Here is a 22,047-nt window from a genome sequence, read left to right on the forward strand (position 1 = left end):
AATGGCGTTTAGAATCATATTCAAAAAGAAAATTGTATTTTTGACTGCAAATAGTAAGAATTATAAAAAAATGTCAAAAGTTGTTGTTAGGAAAACTTTTTTATTGAAAGCTTCTCCATGATCCAAATACACTAAAAAGGTTGCTTTTACGACTTTAAAACGATAAACATTACATTTTTGACATTTTTGATGGGGTAACGCGAATAACTTTTAAAAAGAGCATAATTACACGAATTAATTGTTTTTGAAGTAGCAAAATTTCAAATATCTCGAAAACTATCGCATTTTGGAAGATTTTTGTTAAATGCATTTTGATTTTAAATGGTGCTTAGAATTATATTCTGTAATAAAATTACAATTTTGTATGTCAATTAGTATGAAATTTAAAAACATGTACGAAGTTATTGTTAGAAAAACTTTTTTACCGATTTTTTCTCCATCATGCAATCACATTCAAAATGTTTCTTTTCTCTTTAGGTTTTTGGTAACAAAATATATAAAATTAAAAAAATGGGTTTTTTTCGCAATTTAAATTTTTATCATAAATTTTTGTTTTTTTTTTTGAAAAATGACATTTTTTTCAGTGTACATATATTTTTTTCACACAGAAGTAATCATTCCCTGTAACTCGTTCTCAGATAGTTTTGCTGTATAAAATACAGCAATCGAACAAAAAAATTGAAATTCATACACGTAGAAACGTTTACGCCCTTTTGAAAAATTACTCTTGTATCAAAATATTCCAATTGCCAGAGAATATCATGGAGATTCATACAGCGAACACACCTGCAAAGTTTCGTTCGAATCGACGATGGTCATATTTTGCGGTCGGCCGGTTTCTCATGGAATCCCTCACATGTTACGTAACGATCTAGCTAAGTACCCCCCCCCCCATGTCACAACATATCAAAACTTGTTGTTCCCACCTCCCCCCCCCCCTAAAAGCGTTACGTAATTTATGAATGGTTCCTTATGTTTTGGTTAGAAAATTTTAGTTCTACATGTGTCCGCATAAAGGGCGCCAACACTAACATTCCATAGAAGAGAGATAGAATATCGAGATGTTCGGAAAAATTACTTTAAAATCTGATCTACAACTTTGTAGAAGACGTCTAATTCCTATCTCTATCCGTTGAAAAGTTAGTGTTGGCGCCCTATATACGGTCAGAGACGGAACTAAAGTGGGTATCGTTGTCTGGAGAAATTCCTCCTTCAGGGAACTCTCAGTCAGAGTAAAGTGAGTTCACCGCCCTGGAACAATAAATAGTGGGAAGGAGACCCACATAAATGGGTACCATATGTCAACCATTGCATCAAACATTCAAAACTTATTTTCATTGACCATACAAACAACGGGATGTAAAGAACGGTCACCATACCAAAATATGTTCTTTTCCATATACATTTAGACAACATACCATTCAAGAACCATACAGTTTGTGGTGACATACATGTTGTTTTATTTTGTTACACGCCCATTTTCTGAAAAAAAAACCTAAGTTTTATCCAATTGAGGTATCGCCATAATATTTGATTATGTTAAACTACGGATTTTTGGAACAGGGTAAACAGATATGCGCATGACAGAGATCTGGCACAAAAATAAACTATAGGATACGCGAAATATATTGGAAATGGTGACTAAAATGAGTATGGTAGTTTAATAGTTGAATTATAATGATACAATATATCAATAGTATTCCTAATATGGTGAGTATTATATGAATCGTTTAGAAATAGTTCCGAAGCTTTCTGGAATGCCATTTATTTATACGTGGAGGGATTCATATAAGTAACCAAGTTAATTACAGAAGAAATCTAGAGAAAATGTTCAATAGGACGTAAGTAACAATGAGAGACTCGCTTTGGGGTCTTTCTCTTCTGTTCATTATTCGGCCATTTCAACATTTACTACTCTACTCTTCGCATAATATTCTAGTAAAAATTGTCGGCTTTCGATATGTTCTGGAAAATTAGTGCAAAGTGTTGTAATGACGTCGTAATAAACGAAAGAGAAAGTAAGCAAAGAGAGGCTCTCAATGTTACTTACGTCCTATTGAAAATTTTCTCTAGAAATAATAAAAAAGAGAATATTTCATTGTTATTAAGGGGAGGTGTCTGGTGTAAAGTTCTCAAACCGAATGTTATTTTGTTTTCCGATTTAGAAGGCAGGGCAACAATTGATCTTATGTGTTATGTTAAGATTTATTTATACATTCATTGTATAGCAAACAAAAATATTTTCAGTCACGTAGAGCTACATATGCGAGCGTTGCAATAGTAGACGTCCAGCCATTTCCACGTCGAGGAGCGCCGCAGCGAACACGATAACTCTTGATAAAATTGTCTGACACATGAAATTCAATAAAATTTGTAAAGCTCAGACTTGTAGTTACTTGATGAAGCAAAAAAAAGTTCGATTTTCGGAACATGGCTTTATCAAAACCGCAAAATCTCATATTTTACTGTAAAATTCGCTTTATTCAGTTTTCTGTGGTTCATCGACAGGCTTAACATATTGTGTATTCACACAAAAAAATCAAATCAATTCGTTGATTAGTTTTCGAGTTTCGCCAATTTGGAAAACGCGATTTCGAGAAAAACTCTATTAAAGGGTGTCTCACATCAAGTTGCATCACGGAAAAAACATTGTAGAAAAAAATCCATTGAATATTTTTTCTTAAAAATTTGGGTAGAAGTAGTTTAGAGTGTGTTATTTACACTGTATTTTTATCGCTGGCTGTGTTTCGAAAATAGTTACTGATAGATTGAAATCTGCGTATGTTACAGTAAATACGCACGAGGCATGCATGGCTATTTAAAACAAATGAAGTTCAGCGTGGCCACCGAGATTGCGGGAGACTATTCTAGAGGTTAATTCTAGCAATTAAGCGGATAAAAAGACGTCGATTGTTTTGCCCACTACACCAGACGCTATTAATTTTATCTACTTTACTCGTTTGGGCGAATCAACAAGGTATTTTTCACAATGCTATATTTCTCCTTCGTGGAGAAATATTTTTACTCCACTAAGGAGAAATTTTTTTAAAACAACCTTTGCGCGCCAAAGGTACAAAACCTATAACTAAATTAGTGAGAGAATTTGCGTCTCATCAGGATCCTTTCTTGCGGGCATCACGCAGGATTAGGGGTTTGCTCAAAAACACAAATCGTGTTCTCGTTTTTGGAGCTAGCGTCAAGCCGGCGCCAGCTTAGTGCTGTCACTAAGTTAGTGTTGGATTCTGATGAGACGAAGTCGAAAGGCAAATTTCATAACTGCACTACTGAGTTTGGTTGATCACAGGGAATTCAAAAGGGTTGCCCTAGTTATAGAGCTACTCGATCAAATGTTTACTAAAGTATAATAAACTTATTTGTTCGAACATGATTGTTTGTTATCTGTACTATTCCGAGCCTCTCTGATTTTTCCTAGTATCAATTTGAATCATACCCTATAACTACTGCTAGGGATCGGAACTGACTCAATTTGAATGTGAATGAAAATATGGCATAATACTAAAGCATTCACAATCAATGCTGAGAAATTGTTTTCAGAGCACAACGATTATAGATTGACGAGGCATAAAAAATGAATTAGGAACAATAACCTAATAAACGTAATCGTATTTCGAGTGGTCGCGTGCAAATCGCAACGATCCCCCCGCGCAGGTACGAAAATTAATGTCACCTGCCATGAATACGAGATGAGTTTCGGATCCAAGAGCAGTGCGGTATTTTTGTAATAGGACGGTGATAAAATAATAAAAAGTAACCGTTTTGCGCGAAACGAGATATGGCCAAGCGATTAAAATGCAGGATTGACGCAACAACGGGTGATGTCGCTGAATATCTCCCAGAGAAGCAGATTATGAAGGAAATGCAAATTTGCACTTTTCGCGCCGTGGTCTACTTTGCATTTCCAGGGTGGTGACATCAATACATATTTTATGTTTTGATACTCCGATGCAGTTAATCAATCTTGCGTAAAACTTAACATTTAACAGTACGTAACTCGGTTGAGTCATTTTCTCACAACCTTTTTATTTTCTATACTTGCAGGTCCTTTGCAGTTTTACGCCACCTGGCGGTGGCCACGCTAGCCACCGACGATGCACTCCAGCAGAACGCTGCCGTCGGCTGGTGAGAAGCGTCCAGCCGACAAGCAGCAGAGTTTCATCCAACGGTTCTACCTCTTCGGGAACAGCCCGAACAGTTCCAGCAGCAGCTCATCGATCACAGCCAGCTCCGGCACGCAAGATCGATCACCATCAGTTAAAAAGCCAAAAAAGAAACCATCTACAGAAGAATCCGAGCAGGACGATTCGCAAAACTACAGCGTCCAACGGTTGAAACAGTTCTGGAACAATCGGCTTAGCTTGAACGCGAGCTCGGCACAACCGAGCGAAATAGCCTTGTCGAGGAAGTTGAAAAGTGTCACCTTGGGACCAACCAGCTCGACTAGGAAACCATCTACGCCAGAGTTTCTGAAGAGAAACGGTTCGACACGAGGTTCTGCCTCACGACGAAACATCGTTCGGAACAGCCTAATTCCACTGTATTCCAATCCAACGGCGAAGAAAGTGGCCAGTCCGAAGTCTAGTCGAGTACGGGATAGTACGAACGATACGGTTACAGCCAACGGTGCCGCTCAAAAACGTTCATGTGTTGTGCTGAGTCCGGATCTGAAGAAAGAGAAACGATCGTGCATCGAACGGGTGGGCTACAATGCGGGTTTCCCGCTGGTGACGGCTACAGCTAACGGTGCACGAATCAACTGGGCTCGGCGTGTGGAGCTTCTCGGTATTAAGCCGTTGAATAGCTCGACGGAAGAACAGCCGAAAATGCCGATTAAGGTTGAAAACTACGTCAACAACTTTATCGATGTGGACATTCAGAATGGACCTCCGGTCGAAGAAGCGGAGCCGGTGGTGAAGGTGGTTGTTTCCGATGAAAAAGTGGAACCGATCACACCAAAACTTGGACCAAGAGATTCGCTAGATAGTAAGAAAAGCTCCAGTTCAGGTGATACGCTCTCGCTCGGACGACGGCATGGAACTCCTACGAGAAAGGTGAGTTTCCGTACCACAACTACACCCTTCAATCGGAAGCTATTGCATCCAAGTGGAAACAAGGTAGCGGCATTGACGAACAAATTCAACAAGCTTATCCAGCAGGACGCTGCCATCTTGGAAGAAGTTCGCAAGCGTGGAGGTTATTTGCACAAATCCGGCGGTCACGTTTACAAGGTTATCGACGGCGATGGAAACGGTAGTGTGCGGAAGAAATCTGCAGCTGCCGGGAAGGCCGATGAATGTTCGGATGAAGTTTTAGTAGGAGGCAAAGGATCTTACCGGAAAACTGGAGTGAAGAAACGTCCAAGTCTTCGGAAGAATCTTTACCGAAAACCGGAATGGGAAGCGAACAGAGTTTCGTTGTGCGTGAAGGAAGCGTTGGAAATATTCGAACCGAATCACCATCAGAACCAGACTGATCTGAAGGCAGATCGAAAACCGCCGGCGGGTCGTGCGAAGCCCAAAGTACCGGACAAAAGTGAGCAGGTAATTCAGAAAACTAAGGAACTTAAGTGCAAGAAAGCGGTCCAAATCGATGCCAAAAGTTGTGATAGTAGCGAGGTAGTGTTACGTGAGGTGCCAAATAGTATTAGTGAACATAGTAGTATTAGTAGTGACAATGGAAACGAAGACATCACCGGGAATACTCAAATGGTTTGGGAGGACAGTAGTTGCGAAGTGGATGGGGATGCTAAAGCTGTTGATACAATTGTGCCGCATCCGGAAAACAAGTCTGAAATGGTCGAGCAAACTGAAGTGCTTGAGAAGACTCCTGAGTACTCTGTGGTTATGAAGAAGGTTGAACCGATCAAACAGGCACCTGAAACCAATGGTGAAGACGTTGTTGATAAGTCTAAAAAGGATAAAAACAAAGAGAAACTAGATAGTACTGTTAAAACTAACAAATCGGAGAAGAGTGCGAGGAAAATCGAAGAACCAAAATCTGCAAAACAGAAAAGTACCGTACAGAAAATATACGAAAAGTTTACATTCCGATCAACGAAGAAAATAAATCTTAGCAGTCCAGAGCGAACCGCCAGCGAATCTCAGCTCAACACAACCGTGGACAGATCCGAGGACAGATTACTCTTCGTCCCGGACAACAGACTGACACGGAAATCCTTCATTTCTTCAATCGAAATTCCGACAATCAACATAGAAGAGCCCCAAGAGAGCAGCTCTGATCCATCCGATAAGAAGATTGTAGACGCTATCCGTTCGCTGAATCAGAAGATCGATAATCTATCTAGAAGCTTCAGTGATCTGACTTTGATGGATACTGATCAGGAATGCACGGTTGGGCAAACAGTTCAACCGAACAACTCCTTCCTATTTCGAAGTATGACTAAAATCAGCAATGGAACCGAAACTGCCATCAGTCAGATGAACATTGTCCAAGCTGTGAATACAGTGCTGATCAATAAGTCTGTTTCCATGGACGATCATCATTTCCCCTGTCGAGATAACCTGGATAGGCTAAGTTTGACCGAGAAGATCCCGGTGATCGTAGTTAATGGTAAACCTTCGAGTCCGGTCGAAAACGATTACGAACTGGTAGCTAGAGTGGAGTCTCCAAAGAAACTGGAGACTAGTTCAACCAAGAGCAGCACTCTGAGCATCGATATCATGGAACTAACTTCAAAAATCGAGTCCTTCGTGTACAAAGCGAAGCTCTCAGAAAACATCTACCAAAGTGTTAACTCCGCGAAAACGAACGAATCTACCGTAGGAAAGTCGGTAGAAGTTGATAACGCGAGCGTTAACAGCTACGAATCCTTCGAAAATTACGAATCAATCGACCGATCCAATGAACAATCACCCAAAGAAGAAGACACCTACGAAATTTGCAATCCCCCAGAACCACTACCTCCACGGAACGATAGCAAAACTCCATCGAGTTCCGCCAACGATCTAGCTATACCACAACCGAAACGCAACCTCGTCGGATCTCCCAAGTTCTTGCCAAAACACCAACCCGTCTACCAACCTAGCTACGAGAAGATCAAATATGACAAAACACCGCCACGTCCTCCGAAGCCGGAAGAAGTCCCACTGCCCCCGCGCAATCCCATCCCGATGGAGCTGGTAACTCGCGAACCATCGATATCCCCCGCGCTTTCGGAAGTCGAACCCATCTACGAGGAGAACATCTACGACACGATCCGCAGCTGCGACGGTGTAGATTATGACGATCCGAACGGCAGTGCCGAAGCGGTGATTAAACGACCGAAAGCTAGTCTCCCGGCGGATGCCATCTCGATCGTGTCCTCCAACTGTTACGAATCCATCGGATCAAAGCTGACGATGGAATTTCTGCGGCACAATGCTGCAACGTTGCCCCGAATGGGATCCATTTCGACGCTCGCCTCCGATCAAATCACCAACAGTCTGTACGGGTGTCACACGGAAATCCAAAGCCTAACGCCGCCGAGTGAACGTGGAAGCGATACCAGCAACAGTGCCGAATGGACGGATCTGTCCGACGATGAGGATGACGAGGGAAGCGATTCGAGGAGAAACAATTTTATTATGTGAGCTGATGTGTGTTTATTTTTTGTTATCTTTATAATTGCATTATCTAATTTGCAGTGTTCGTAAGCGGAATAAAATCCACCAGACGCCGGTTTGGTCCAGAAAGGTTCGACACAAGTTGGCATTTCAGCAGCAACAGCAGCAGCAGGAACAACAGAAGTTACAATCTGATCAGCCGAAGTTAGAAGGTGAGTTTCACTCTACTTTCTACGGGTATTTTAAACTGAAATATTTGGAGTTCAAAAGTAGTACGATATTGAAACATGCCAATCTGCATTGTTGGATTTATACTATGACAGATAACAATTTGATGTTGATCTTGAAGAGTAGATTTTATACTTAATTGACTTTGTAAGGAATTTTACTCTATTGAAGAGGACAAAAATTAAATTAAAATTCAAATCAACTTAGAGTCCCACGCGAAACCGCCATGAAATCGATCATTCTTGATCGAACTTCCTTTGCTAATCATCTTATCATATTCGTGTTTCATTTTTGCATATCGAGTAGACCGTTACTTCGCACAAGTTGCGCACACTCCATGCACCAAATGATCGACAATAGATTCTCAACCAGGACCGACACGGTGCTGCTCGTCATGTTCTCGTTCTAACGGAACTGCTTTTCATACAAACGTTCTCGTCGACTGCCTTCCACTAGCAAGGCAGCTCTTACGCTCTGCAAGAATGCACTTCAACTCCCCGAAGTCCGCCGAAGATTTGCTTTCGCAATGTAACTCTCTGTGTCTGCATCGTTGGCGCTACTCCTCATCTTACCATTAATAACATATGTACAAAAAAGAACCGGGTCCCACACTCACGCTCCTACTTTATGATGCATTGGCCTGTAAGTGATCTTCTCCATCCAAGATCTTAATTTCTGCCGAGCACATTTGATTACGGGTTTTAATTTATTCATCGATGGTGCTGGACTGGAATCTGCATACGATCTGCTCCCCCTGGTTTGTTGCGTATCGCATACGCAAAGATGCGCCCGTCTCCCCTTCAGCCTATCACCAGCTAGCAATTGGATGATTGGATCTTCATCAAACTTGTACGATCTCTTTCGGTCCAAGATGAGTAATGATGGGCTGTGAATAAAAACAAGCAGTCTGGTGGCTCGCAATGTTTCATGAAAATAGTCGTTCGGGTGTTATATTGTTCCAGTTGCCTGTTTTTGTGGTATTAAACGTTAAAAAATTACCCATAAAAGATTTTATGTTACATCAATACGAAGATATGCTAAAGCTCCTAAATTAACAAGATCCCATCAACTACTTAATGGTTTGGACCAATCTCTCACATGATTGGCAATCTACCAAGATACCAAGAACCGGCATACATAACGGGCCGCACTTTGCTGATATGAACAATTTTTAATAACATGATGCTCATTGCTGTCGAAATGGTTGTTATGATTCTGTACGCTGCACTGAAGCGCTGAAAAGTAATAATCTCCGCCTGCGAGGAATGTGGCCGCTCTGAGATAGCTCTCTCTGTCGGGCGGAATTTTTTTCAGTTTCCCCGCGAATAAGTCTAATTATAGTGAAATGTTGAGATGTTTTAAAGTTTATGTAATTCGTCTAACGAGAGAGATGTTCGTCAATTATTTTCAGTTTAATGATCTTCTCATCGCCAGTTAGTGTCTTATGTGGTATTAAATTCATTTAACCATTTATAAAGCCATGAAGATAGGGCAAAGAATCGAGACATTCTATGATAAAATACAAAATTGGCATTGTTTAATACACGTACGTTTTACGTTCAATAATTTTCATTAATCTTGGTGGCTGTCACTGTCTTAGAAACACATACATGTTGATTACCTGAGGCGTATCCAAGTGGAGGGTCCGTTGGATCTGGTGCACGCCGCTTACTATTGCGCGGTAAGACCTTCTTTCGCGGTGGGGAAACACTCATTTGCTCGCCTACTGCATCTTGGAGGTAATTTACTTTCGTCTAGTCGATGACGTTAGTCATATCTTCATCGTAAATGCTGTTTTACTGATCATGACCAGATGTTCTTCTTTGTCTTTTGCACTTACGGATCACCAGCGTAAACTCCCCCCGTCATTGGCATAAACTTCCTCGTCGATGGTGCTGAAAGTTGATTTTGAGGTGCTGGGTGCTGCTATTTGCAGATGTTATTATCGGATTGCTTTGCTGTAGACGAGTGGACGATAGGTTGTAATGCATAATCCGCAGTATCTTCCGCACAAGCTTTTCCACGCTTTAGTGACGAGGCCCGGAGGGCTGAGTCTCTTATACCATTCGACTCAGTTCGTCGAGTTAGGCAAATGTCTGTGCGTGTGTGTGTGCGTGTGTGTATGTATGTGACCAAAAAATAAGCACATCGGTTACTCAGGAAAATCTGAACCAATTTTTTCAAACTTAGTCTCAAATGAAAGGTACAACGTTCCCATAGGCTGCTATAGAATTTCATTGAATTCCGACTTCCGGTTCCGGAGTTACAGGTTGAAGAGTGGGGTCACGCATGAAATTCCCATATAAATCGGAATCAGCATGGTATCTAAAAGATGCAAAACTTCATAAAATGTGTTCGAAAATGTTTGGATTTATAGTTTCAGCTCACTAATGTCCAATCAAATCCACGTTGACCACATTGGACAACTTCGGCGGAACCGGAAGTTTCGGGAAAGTGGTTATGTTCCTGAGTTGAATTCATATCTTCTTCTCAGAAATGTCTGACTCGATTTTCACAAAATCAGTCTCAAATCAAAGCTAGAATATTCCTATTGAATGCTATTAAATTTCCTTTGAATCGGAGTTCTGGTTCCTGTGTTACGGGTTGAAGTATTCGGCCACATGCGAAATTTCCATATAAACCGGTAATCAATATATGTATAAATGATGCAAAAATAATTAAAATGAGTTACAAATTGCATGAAATTGTTGGCCAACACTCTTATACCATTCAACTTACTTCGTTGACTTCGGAAAACGTGTGTATTCGTATGTGTGTATTCGTATGTGTGTATTCGTATGTATGTATGTCTGTGTGACCAAAAATTGCACATCGGTTATTCGGAGATGACCGAACCGATTTTCTCAAAACAGGTCTCAAATGGAAGGTATAATATGCAGTTTGGTGTAGTATCTCCTCCCACTTACCCCAACACTTTCATCACCCCTCCCCCCTTGGTCACCCTCGCACCCGCATTAGAACATTGCAAAAAACACTCATTTTTGAAATCTCAAAGGCCTCCTACTGTGACAAAAAGTAAAGTAAACTCAGATGCCATATCATTTGGACAATTTTAGACCTCCGCCCATTTTGCTTGAAGTTTTTGACATTGGTTTCATGGGAAAATACAGTGTGTTTCACTTTTATACGTTCTCCATAATTTCTCAAAATATTTTTTTTTCTATTCAAACAAACTGCATTATTTTTTTAGCGTTTGTTTTGAAGCTCAATCAACGATGTTGGTGCGTTTTGTTAGTTTGTTATGGTAGTTTAAGTGAAAAAAGTGATGTCCCATATTTATAAGTTCACCTTACTTTTTTGCCTTTCTCATATAGAAAGGTTACCGAACAAACAACGAAAGCTGAACAAGCCTTTAATCCGAGAGAATAAGCAGAACAATAACTGATTAAGCTATTATCCAGCTAAGTTGTTTGTTGGGTATGCAATCAATATTAACATCGTCAACCTAATCCCGGTCTATCCCCCACACACCATCCTTCCCTAAACCCACCTTCCCTCTTCAATTCCCCCTCCACCGAAGAAAATTTCCTAGTTCATCCTAAATAAACTTCCCTAGTAGGTCTGTAAAACCAGTAAAAAAATTGGTTTGAAACTGATTTTGTGTTTGAAAACTACTTTAAAATTGAAACTAATTTAAAATTTGTTACCAAGTTGACCCCCCGAACCCTCCTCTTGGATCCGCTGCCGGGTTCAAGTGTTTCAGCTACGACACATAGCTTCTCAAGTTCGTGGCTGTTGATCCATTTTATGTATGTGCAAATCATACTGAATATATAATGGACATTTCCACTATTATATTGAACATAACCAGCCATGGAATCGTACACGAAAAAAACCAGTCATAAATTCATGAACAAAAGGTCACGATTTCATGAACTAAACATTTTACGAAAACCATGACCAAGCTCCTGAAATTATGAATAATAAACCTCGAATTCATGAAACTATTTGTTTTTTCACAAAACTAGTTCGTCCCGAATATATACATGGCGTTACATTTGAATGTTTGGTTAGGGTACTGTTGTTATTCCTATGACATGTTTAGTTTTTGTTGTGATTCTAGTTCATGATTTCGGAATATACAGCCGACAGTCAAATGATGTTCATGATTTCAAGAGCCATTTCGCGATTCTTGTGATTTTTCATCACGTTATTGTGCTATCTTATTCATGAGTTCACTATCGCATTTTTCGGTCAGACTAGCGGGATCAAAATTCATGATTTCATGATTTTAGTCCGATTTTTGTAATTTCTATTCACGTTATCGTGATTTTTTAGTTATGAGTAGAGTGATTCATGTTCATAATTTCAGGATCTAAGTCACGATTTTCGTAATTTCTGCTCATGTTATCGTGAATTTGATACATAGATTAATATGACTAATGTTCATGATATCAGCAGTTTTACCATGGTATTCGTAAATTCTCTACGCCTAATTGTGATCTATTACTTTTTGGTTACTATCGGATTTTTATTCGAAATAACGTGACAACATGAACTGGATCATAAAAATATGACTGATTCGCGATATCTTGTTCTGTGAATTATATCACGCACACTATTTGGGATTCTCAGTGCAGTTTTCGTTTTCTATCCAGACATCACCATTAACCTTATCAATCGAAAAACGATGTTGGAGGTCCTAATAGTTTTTTTATATCTAACGCTCGTGTCTATTACTATGGTCGCTAGCAGCTGGACATTTCAATATTTGATGATTTTGGGAATTATTTCACGAGCACGGATATTGGATCGTACCTAATATAATAAAGATCATGAATTAGTTCACGAGTATTGAATGGATTCATGAATAAAATTTTGAATTTCGTGAAATAGTTCACAAGAACATATCAAGAATATTTTGATTTTGTGAGCTAAGGCTCCTATATCTATTAAAATTATCATGAGCTAACCTTTGGTTTTATGACATAAACTTGTGAACTAGTTCGCATACTGAAAATCGCATTAGAAATAGCTTGGCGGAAACCATGATACAAAACAAAAACAAATAGTTTCACAAAAGGAATCGTTATTCGGGCGTTATTGAAGGGTAATTGAACATAATTATGAAACACATGATTTTTGTTCATGGCCGTGTTTCCATAACGTAAAAACCTATTTTAATCCGCCTAGCGGTGCCTAGCGGTGGCTCACAGTGTGGAAGATGATAAGTAAAGTTTGGCTTTTTTTTGCTCGCATTTGATTCCCTTTTTAACCGTGAAATAGTGGAGGTACAGTGAATTAAAGTGCATTAGTACGTAGACCTTGTGTAGTGCTTTCGTTTGGTATAGTGCATGATAGGCTGCCTGTCGAAACTAAAGTTTGTTGGCATAAATTAGTTTTGCTCGCTCTGTTAGCAGCGGCAAAAAATAACAAGCAAGTGCGCCTTTACTGTGTGGTGGCCCGCTCACGGGCGAAGAAAAATGACTTCAATAGCTTGCAGTGTGTGCGCACAGCGTATTGCTAGTGAACCCGATGGTATTCACTGTTCTGGCGGGTGCGAGCAAATATTACACGTACGGTGCTCGGGTGTGAATACAGCAGCCGCAACCGCTCTGCGGGAGAACGAATCGCTGCAATATGTGTGTTTAGAGTGCAGGAAGAAGGAGACACGTCTCAACGATGTGCAGAAAATGTGTAGTGTGCTTTTGCAAAAGGTCGAAGAAATCACTAAGGCTGTCTGCGATGGTGATTTGAAAATACGGAATATTGTTTCAGAGCAGTACAGCGCTTTTGAAAAACGAATTTTGCCGCGCCTTAAATCTACCGTTGAAGATGTTGTTTCCGCAGAAGTATCAGTGCTGCGTGACCTAGTTCGGCGAGCGGGTACGGATCAGATGTGTGTCGATGATGCCGAGACCGGCAATAAAGTTGTAAAGAACACTGCAGCCGTTGCCACTTATGCCAGCGTAACCCGTTCTAACTTAGCTCCAACAAGGCTGGAAAAACGCAAGGCGCATCCTGCCGTTTTGGAAGATGATAATGACGATTGCAGCATTCTGAGGTCCGGAAAACGACGGAAAATGACTACTAAAAAAACTTCCAGAAACGAATCAAGTGGTGAATTAACGGCTGCGTGCGAAACGCCTGTGAACACGTCAAAGTTACAGTCACTTAGGCCAGTTTCGCATGTTGCGAAAAACAGTGCAGTCTTGAAAATGGAGCAAACTGTTCTGTTCAAACCGAAAGTTGTTCAACTAGCGGAAATAACAAGGAAAGACATTCGTGAGAAGTTGGATCCAATTGTCTTCGATGTCAAAGAAGTGTACTACCGTGAAAATGGAGAAGCTACTATACGGTGTGGTTCGAACGAGCTTGCACTGAAAATGGCTCACGATGCTAAAAATAAGTTCTCCGAGGTATATGAGATTGAAAACCTGAAACCTCTGAAGCCAAGATTCAAGATAATAGGATTAAGTGACGAAATCCCAGAAAACGAAATAATCGCCAAAATGAAACAACAAAACAATTTGCCTGAAACGGCTGATTTGAAAGTTATTCGCGTACAGAAGTCCAAACGAACTGAAAACACAAGAGTGGTAGTGTTTGAATCTGACCCCTCGACGTTCTACTGTCTGATGAAAGCGCAACGGGTCAATATTGGCTGGGATCGCTGCCGAATCTTCGAGGTTGTTGATGTAATGCGCTGTTACCGCTGCTCTGAATATGGCCACAAAGCAGCGACATGTAAAAATTTAGTATGCTGTCCAAAGTGCGCAGAAGAACATCCAATAAACGAGTGCAGCTCTGATTTCGAAAGATGTGTTAACTGCCAACTATTTAACTCAGAGCAGGAACTTGATGCCGACAAGCTTGATTTTATTCATCCCTCTTGGAGCTCTGAATGCCCGCTGTACCAAAAACGCTTGAAGAAAGCCAAACTTAGAATTGACTACTCGACATAGCAACCAATGAAGCTAGCCATCCGCAATCCAAATGATGATGACTGCACGACAGTTTCTCCAGGTAAAGCCAAAGAGGGTATATGTCCTCCCGAAGTTACCTACGATACTGCACCCCCTCAAAATAATTTTCGGTTCCAGTCTACCGTTGAACAACCTACTTCCGGCTCCGTAGCTGATATTCATCTAGCCATCCGCAATCCGTATAATGATGACCGCAAGACTGTTTCTCCAGGTAAAGCCAAAGAGGGTATATGTCCTCCCGAAGTTACCTACGATACTGCACCCCCTCAAAATAATTTCTGGTTCCAGTCTACCGTTGAACAACCTACTTCCGGCTCCGTAGCTGATATTCGTCTAGCCATCCGCAATCCGTATAATGATGACCGCAAGACTGTTTCTCCAGGTAAAGCCAAAGAGGGTATATGTCCTCCCGAAGTTATCTACGATACTGCACCCCCTCAAAATAATTTTCGGTTCCAGTCTACCGTTGAACAACCTACTTCCGGCTCCGTAGCTGATATTCATCTAGCCATCCGCAATCCGTATAATGATGACCGCAAGACTGTTTCTCCAGGTAAAGCCAAAGAGGGTATATGTTCTCCCGAAGTTACCTACGATACTGCACCCCCTCAAAATAATTTTCGGTTCCAGTCTACCGTTGAACAACCTACTTCCGGCTCCGTAGCTGATATTCATCTAGTCATCCGCAATCCGTATAATGATGACCGCAAGACTGTTTCTCCATGTAAAAGTCAACTCAAAATGTACTATCAGAACGTGAGAGGACTACGCACAAAGATCGATGAGCTGTTCGTAGCTGTATCCGACGCAGAACATGATGTCATTATCCTGACAGAAACATGGCTGAACGACGAAATCAACTCGCTGCAGCTATTCGGACCTAGATATTCGGTATATCGTAACGACCGTGACCCGATCGCTGCTGGTAAAAAAAAGGGTGGTGGTGTACTTATAGCTGTTTCCAATCGGTTAGCATCTAAACAAAAGAGTTATGACAATAGAGGTCTAGAACAACTCTGGGTAAACATTAATAGCAAGGGTACTAACACATGTGTGGGCGTCGTATATCTTCCTCCGGACTCCGCAGATAACATAAACGTTATTCAAAATCACATTCAATCTGCACTCGACATCGCCAATTCGCTAGAACCCCAAACCTCTCACTTGTTATTCGGAAATTACAACCAGCCTGGTCTTGTCTGGAATAGCACTTCCTTCGGCTACGCCTATGCCGAACCCCTCTGACTCATCCCTTTCGAGATCCAGCAGTGCTTTACTAGACGGGATGTCTCTACTGAACATGCTGCAAATGTGTACGATTAAGAACGGACGAAATCGCACGTTGGATCTTCTGTTCATAAACGCAGACGCATACATGAACTGTCATGTGTACCAAGCAGATGAACCACTCGTTAATATAGATTCCCATCATCCGCCCCTCTTAGTTGTGCAGACCTGTCCACGACAGGTTATTTTTGATGAGATGCTGGAAGATTTCAAATATAACTTTTCAAAAACTGATTTTCTTGGACTCAACAACTCACTGCAAACTATTGACTGGATTACCTCGCTTAACAGTGCAACCGATGTAAATGACGCAGTAGAAATATTTTCGTCGATACTGATACAACTGTTTGAAATATATGTCCCAGCACCGCGTCCTAGACAGAAACCACTTTGGTCCAATCGACGACTTCGAGAACTTAAACGACTGAGAGCAGCCGCGCTTCGTCACTATACCAATCGACGGAATCCCAATACAAAACGTGAATTCATTTACGCCAGCAACAGTTACAAAGCTTATAACCGCTTCCTCTATTCTCGGCACGTGCTACAAATGCAATCTAACCTTGAGCGAAACCCCAAACGTTTCTGGTCTTTTGTTAACGGGAAGCGCAAGGAGAGCGGACTTCCTTCCAGTATGACTTTAGCTAATGAAAGTTCTAATACGACTCGTGGCATTTGTAATCTGTTTGCAAAACATTTTTCGAGTGCATTTGAAACAGTTCCGATTACTCCAGTACAGGTTGAAATCGGACTACGCGATGTTCCCAGTGACGTGATGAATCTAGGTAGCATCCGTTTTTCCGAAGAAGATATTGTTGCTGCCATTGAAAAATTGAAATCCTCGACATCGGCTGGTCCAGATGGGATTCCTGCTATTATTTTAAAAAGATGCGCTAGAGCCCTTTCTGCTCCTCTAAAACTGATCTTTAATCAATCGTTGTCGCAAGGGACGTTTCCTCTGTGTTGGAAAAAGTCAGTTATGTTTCCTGTCTTTAAAAAAGGTGATAAGCAGGACATAGCAAATTATCGAGGCATAACCTCTCTCTGTGCGGGGTCTAAGCTGTTCGAAATTTTAGTAAGCAATGTGTTGTTCCGGGAAGCCAAAACATATATATCGACGGATCAACATGGGTTCTTCCCAGGTAGATCAACATCAACGAACTTAGCACAGTTCACTTCACATTGTATTAAAAGTATGGAAGGCGGAGCACAAGTAGATACTATTTATACTGACCTTAAAGCAGCGTTTGATCGTGTTGATCACTCGCTTCTACTGGCGAAAATAGAAAGGCTGGGTGCCTCACTCAACTTCACTAAGTGGCTGGAGTCATACCTTGTTGGCCGTACCCTATCTGTCAAACTAGGAAATATCGAATCACACAACTTCATAAATTTATCAGGTGTACCCCAGGGTAGTAATCTCGGACCCTTGCTGTTCTCCTTATTCTTCAATGACGTTTGTTATATCCTTCCACCAGGATGCAAACTTATCTATGCAGATGACCTTAAACTGTTCCTCATTGTGCGATCTGAATTGGACTGCATCGAACTACAGCGACAACTAGATGAGTTTTGCAACTGGTGTGCTCGAAACCGGTTGACTCTCAGTGTATCTAAATGCTCAGTAATTTCTTTCACGCGTAAAAAAAATCCAATCTTGTGGTGTTATACTATCTCAGGGAAAACACTTGAAAGAGTGTCAGTTGTCAGGGACCTTGGAATACTGCTGGATTCTAAATTGACGTTCAGAGATCACTATTCCCACATCATTGCGAAAGCCAACAGGAACCTTGGTTTTATCATCAGAATAGCCAAAGAGTTTACTGATCCATATTGCCTGAGAGCACTGTATTTCTCTCTCGTTCGCTCTGTCCTGGAAGCTTCAGCTATCATCTGGTGTCCGTATGCGAGTATCTGGATTAACAGGATTGAATCTATACAAGCTAGATTTCTCCGATTTGCTCTTAAATCTCTGCCATGGCGCAACCCGATAGAGCTGCCACCTTACATTGATCGTTGTCGTTTGCTTGATATGGACACCCTTTCAAAAAGACGAAATATCTCCAGAGCAGTGTTTGTAGGAAAAGTTCTAACAGGTGAAATAGATGCCCCAAATATACTTTCACAGATAAATGTAAACGCACCCCCTAGAAGCTTAAGATCGTGGGATTTTCTAAGACTCGACTATCAAAGTACTAATTATGGACAGAACGAACCCGTAAGGGCGATGTGTAGTGTTTTTAATAGTGTGTATGAATTTTTTGACTTCTCTGTTTCATGTGATATTTTTAGAAATAGGCTTAAGCGGTTGACTTAGTGCATTAGATTTTGATTTGTTAGATGTATTATTAATTAAGTAATGTAATGTAATTTAACGTGCAATATTGTTTAATGTGTATGTGTGAAAAGATAATGAGGTTTTTACGCCCATTTGGAGGGTGTCACACTAACTGCAAATGGGCTTTTCCTCATTCCATATTTCATATTTCATGTAGACCATGTAGGTCAGATGGAAAATCAATCAATAAATAAATAAATAAATAAATAAATTGTGCCTTTCTCAATCATGAATCACGAGAATGTGTGCGTTGTTTATATTCATTAAAAACTTTTAAATGCATATATTACATTTTATTATTATACATCACATGACAACTATATACAGGAAAATAAATTATTATTCGAGTTCTAAAATGTTGAAAAAGAAAAAACAGCCACGGTAATATTGAACTGAAAAACCTGTTTTAATCCACCTAGAGGTGCAATTGTGCCTTTCTCATTTCTCCAAACTATGATTTAATAGCTGGTTCGTACAATATAACTTTATGGAAATGTCTTTCATTCTTATTACACTTGGTAAGTATATATAAGAGCACCTTTTTGCATTCATCGCGGTATCGGTTTGAATCGGAGTTTTCTATGTGATCGACCTCCACAACCCGTAACTCCGGTGCTGGAAGTCGGATGGAGATGGAATTTAATATCAGTTTCTGGGGACGCAACACCTTTCATTTGAGACTAAGTTGAGCAAATCTAGCCATTTTCGAGAAACCAATACAACCGTTATTCTGACTTTGGATGCTTCCGGATCCGTCGATGGTGGCCATGACATGACTGTTGGGGACCTAGATCTACAAATTCAACAGTTGTGTTTACATTTTGGAAAAAAATCACCTTTTGTACATTCATCGCAGAATTCGTTAGAATCGGGATTTGTTGCGTGATCGTACGTATCACCCTGTAATTCAGGAACCAGAACTCGGATCCACACAAAATTCAACAGCAGCTGATGGACCTTTCATTTAAAATTAAGTTTGTCAAAATCGGTTCAGAAAATTCCGAGAAACTGATTTGGAAAAATCAACAAATTTTGTTTTGTAATCATACTCTTCAACTCGTAATTCGGAACAAGATGTCGGTTGAAAATGAAATTCAATAGCAACCTATGGGAATATTATACCTTTCATTTGAATCTTAGTTTGTAAAAATCGGTTCAGCCATCTCCGAGTAACCGATGTGGACATTTTGTTAACAAATCCGCACATACACACACATACATACACACATACATACACACAGATATTTTGCGATCTCGGCGAACTGAGTCGAATGTTATATGAGACTCGGCCCTCCGGGCCTCGGTTAGAAAGTCGGTTTTTGGAGCAATTGCATAACCTTTCTATATAAGAAAGGCAAAAGAATAATATTTAATTAGCTTAATAAGCATGAGTTCAATGTTATCTTCATGTGATTATAATTTGCAAAGGTTGGTGGAATGCGTTTGAACGTGTAGGGAATGGGGGTTTAGTAGAGTGGGTGTGGAGGATGCGTCAGAAATCCTTCATCTTATTTCGGTATACGGGGTGGATGAAGGAAATCTGGGCGTGAGGGTGAGCCAAGAAGAGGGGAGTGATGAAGGAGGGAGGTGTAAGGGCAAGGTGGGGAGGGGGGGGGAAAGGGGCGGCTACGCAATACTCAACTGCATATTTTGCCTTCCATTTGAGACTTGGTTTGAGAAAATCGGTTCAGTCATCACCGATGAACCGATGTGACTTTAATTGTGGAATATGCCCGGAATTCCGGACTTCCGGAATCGTCGATAGTGGACAATATATTCAAAGAATGTTTGATTGGCAATCAGTGATCTAGATCTACGATTAGAAGTAATTTGGTGACCATTTCAATAGTTTTTAGCCTCTGAGGTATTACGATTGTACCGATTTATATGGGAAATTCCAGTGTATCCTTACTAACACCCCTGTAACTCCGGAAGCAAGAGTCAGAACCGAATGAAATTCAGCAGCAGTCAATGGCATTACTGTATCTTTCATTTGAAATTAAGTTCGTAAAAATCGGTAGAGAATTCGTTGTGGAATGGGTGTGATATTAGCTTAGGAACTTGGCGGGTTCCCCGAGGGCGTCATGAACCGTCATAGGTGGCCAATGTGGTCAAAGCTGCTTTGATTGATCATTAGTGATCCAGACCCGCAAACTAGAGTAATGTTACATCAATTTTAATATGTTTTACATCATTTGAACATTATGGTGGTACCAGTTTATATGGGAATTTGCTGTGTGACCGCACTCTTCAACCCGTAACTCCGGAACCGGAAGTCGGATCAACTAAAAATTCAATAGCAGCTTATGGGAGCGTTATACCTTTCAGATGAAACTAAGTTTGCGAAAATCGGTTCAGCCATCTCTGAGAAAATTGTGTGAGTTTAAATGACACACACACACATACACACACACACACACACACACATACATACACACACACAGACATTTGCCGATCTCGACGAACTGAATCGAATGGTGTATGACACTCGGCCCTCCGGGCCTCGGTTAAAAAGTCGATTTTTACAGTGATTGCATAGCCTTTCTTTATATGAGAAAGGCAAAAAGGTGCGAAATCGGCAAAGTCCCAAAAAGTCGATTTTTATAAAAAAAATTTTTTCGATATAACATAAAATCTCGACGTTTCATGCATTTTAAAGATGTTTGGCATCAAAAATACGAATTCGATTTCTGAAATTTCATGAGGTCCCCCCTTTGAAAAAAAATTTGAGTTCCGGCTTATATGGGAATTTCATATGTGACCGGAAGATTTAGTCTATATTTCCGGACCCATATAAGCGATCCGTACGAAATTTTATAGACATCTGTGGGGATATTATAGCTATCATTTGGGACTAAGTTTGTGAAAATCGGCCCAATCATTTCAGGGAAACTGATGTGAGTTCGTAAATTTTGAAAGATGGCCGCTTTTCCCGGGGAACTTCCGGAACCGTCTATGGTGGTCAATGTAGTCAACGAATGTTTGGTTGGCCGTCGGTGACCTAGAACAGCAAATTTAAGTTGTTTGAGAGACATTTTAGCGAAATTTTTACCTTTTTTGCTTTCATCGGAGTATCGGTTTGAATCACAATTTGCTATGTGATCGCACGCCACAACCTGTAACTCCGGAACCGGAAGTCAGATCGGGATGAAATTAAATAGCCATTTACGGGGACGCAATACCTTTCATTTGAGGCCAAGTTTAGTCGAATCGGTCTAGCCATCTCCGAGAAACCGATGTGACTGTTACTCTGAATTTAGATACTTCCGCCGGGGCTTCCGGAACCGATGATGGTGGCCAATGTAGCCAAATAGACTTTGAATGGATGTTAGTGACCTAATACTATAAATCGAAGCAGTTGTGGTCATATTTTGGAAAAATTTTCACCTTTATACATTCATTGCAGAATTTATTAAAATCGACATTTTCTGCGTGTTCGTACTCATCACCCTGTAATTCCGGAACCGGAAGTCGGATCCATTAGAATCTCAATAGCAGCCTATGGGAACGTTACACCTTTCATTTGAGACTAAGTTTGTCAAAATCGGTTCAGCCATCTCTGAGAAAAATGAGTGACATTTTTGGTCACATACACACACACATACACACATACACACATACACACATACACACACATACATACATACATACATACACACACACAGAC

At 40.6% G+C, this 22,047-nt stretch overlaps 1 protein-coding gene across 2 annotated transcripts in view; it reads left to right on the plus strand.

The window, feature by feature from the left end:
• Nucleotides 1–22,047, plus strand: part of LOC131693855 (uncharacterized) — a 293,967-nt gene that overhangs the window by 161,546 nt on the left and 110,374 nt on the right. For both annotated transcript variants that reach the window (XM_058982076.1, XM_058982075.1), the window contains 2 exons: nucleotides 4,060–7,603; nucleotides 7,662–7,792. In XM_058982076.1, coding sequence (XP_058838059.1) covers nucleotides 4,110–7,603; nucleotides 7,662–7,792 — 3,625 coding nt within the window. In that variant the 5' untranslated portion in view covers nucleotides 4,060–4,109. The remainder of the gene's footprint in view (nucleotides 1–4,059; nucleotides 7,604–7,661; nucleotides 7,793–22,047) is intronic.

This window comes from Topomyia yanbarensis, chromosome 3 (genome assembly GCF_030247195.1).
Source record: "Topomyia yanbarensis strain Yona2022 chromosome 3, ASM3024719v1, whole genome shotgun sequence".
NCBI classification, from domain to species: Eukaryota; Metazoa; Arthropoda; class Insecta; order Diptera; family Culicidae; genus Topomyia; species Topomyia yanbarensis.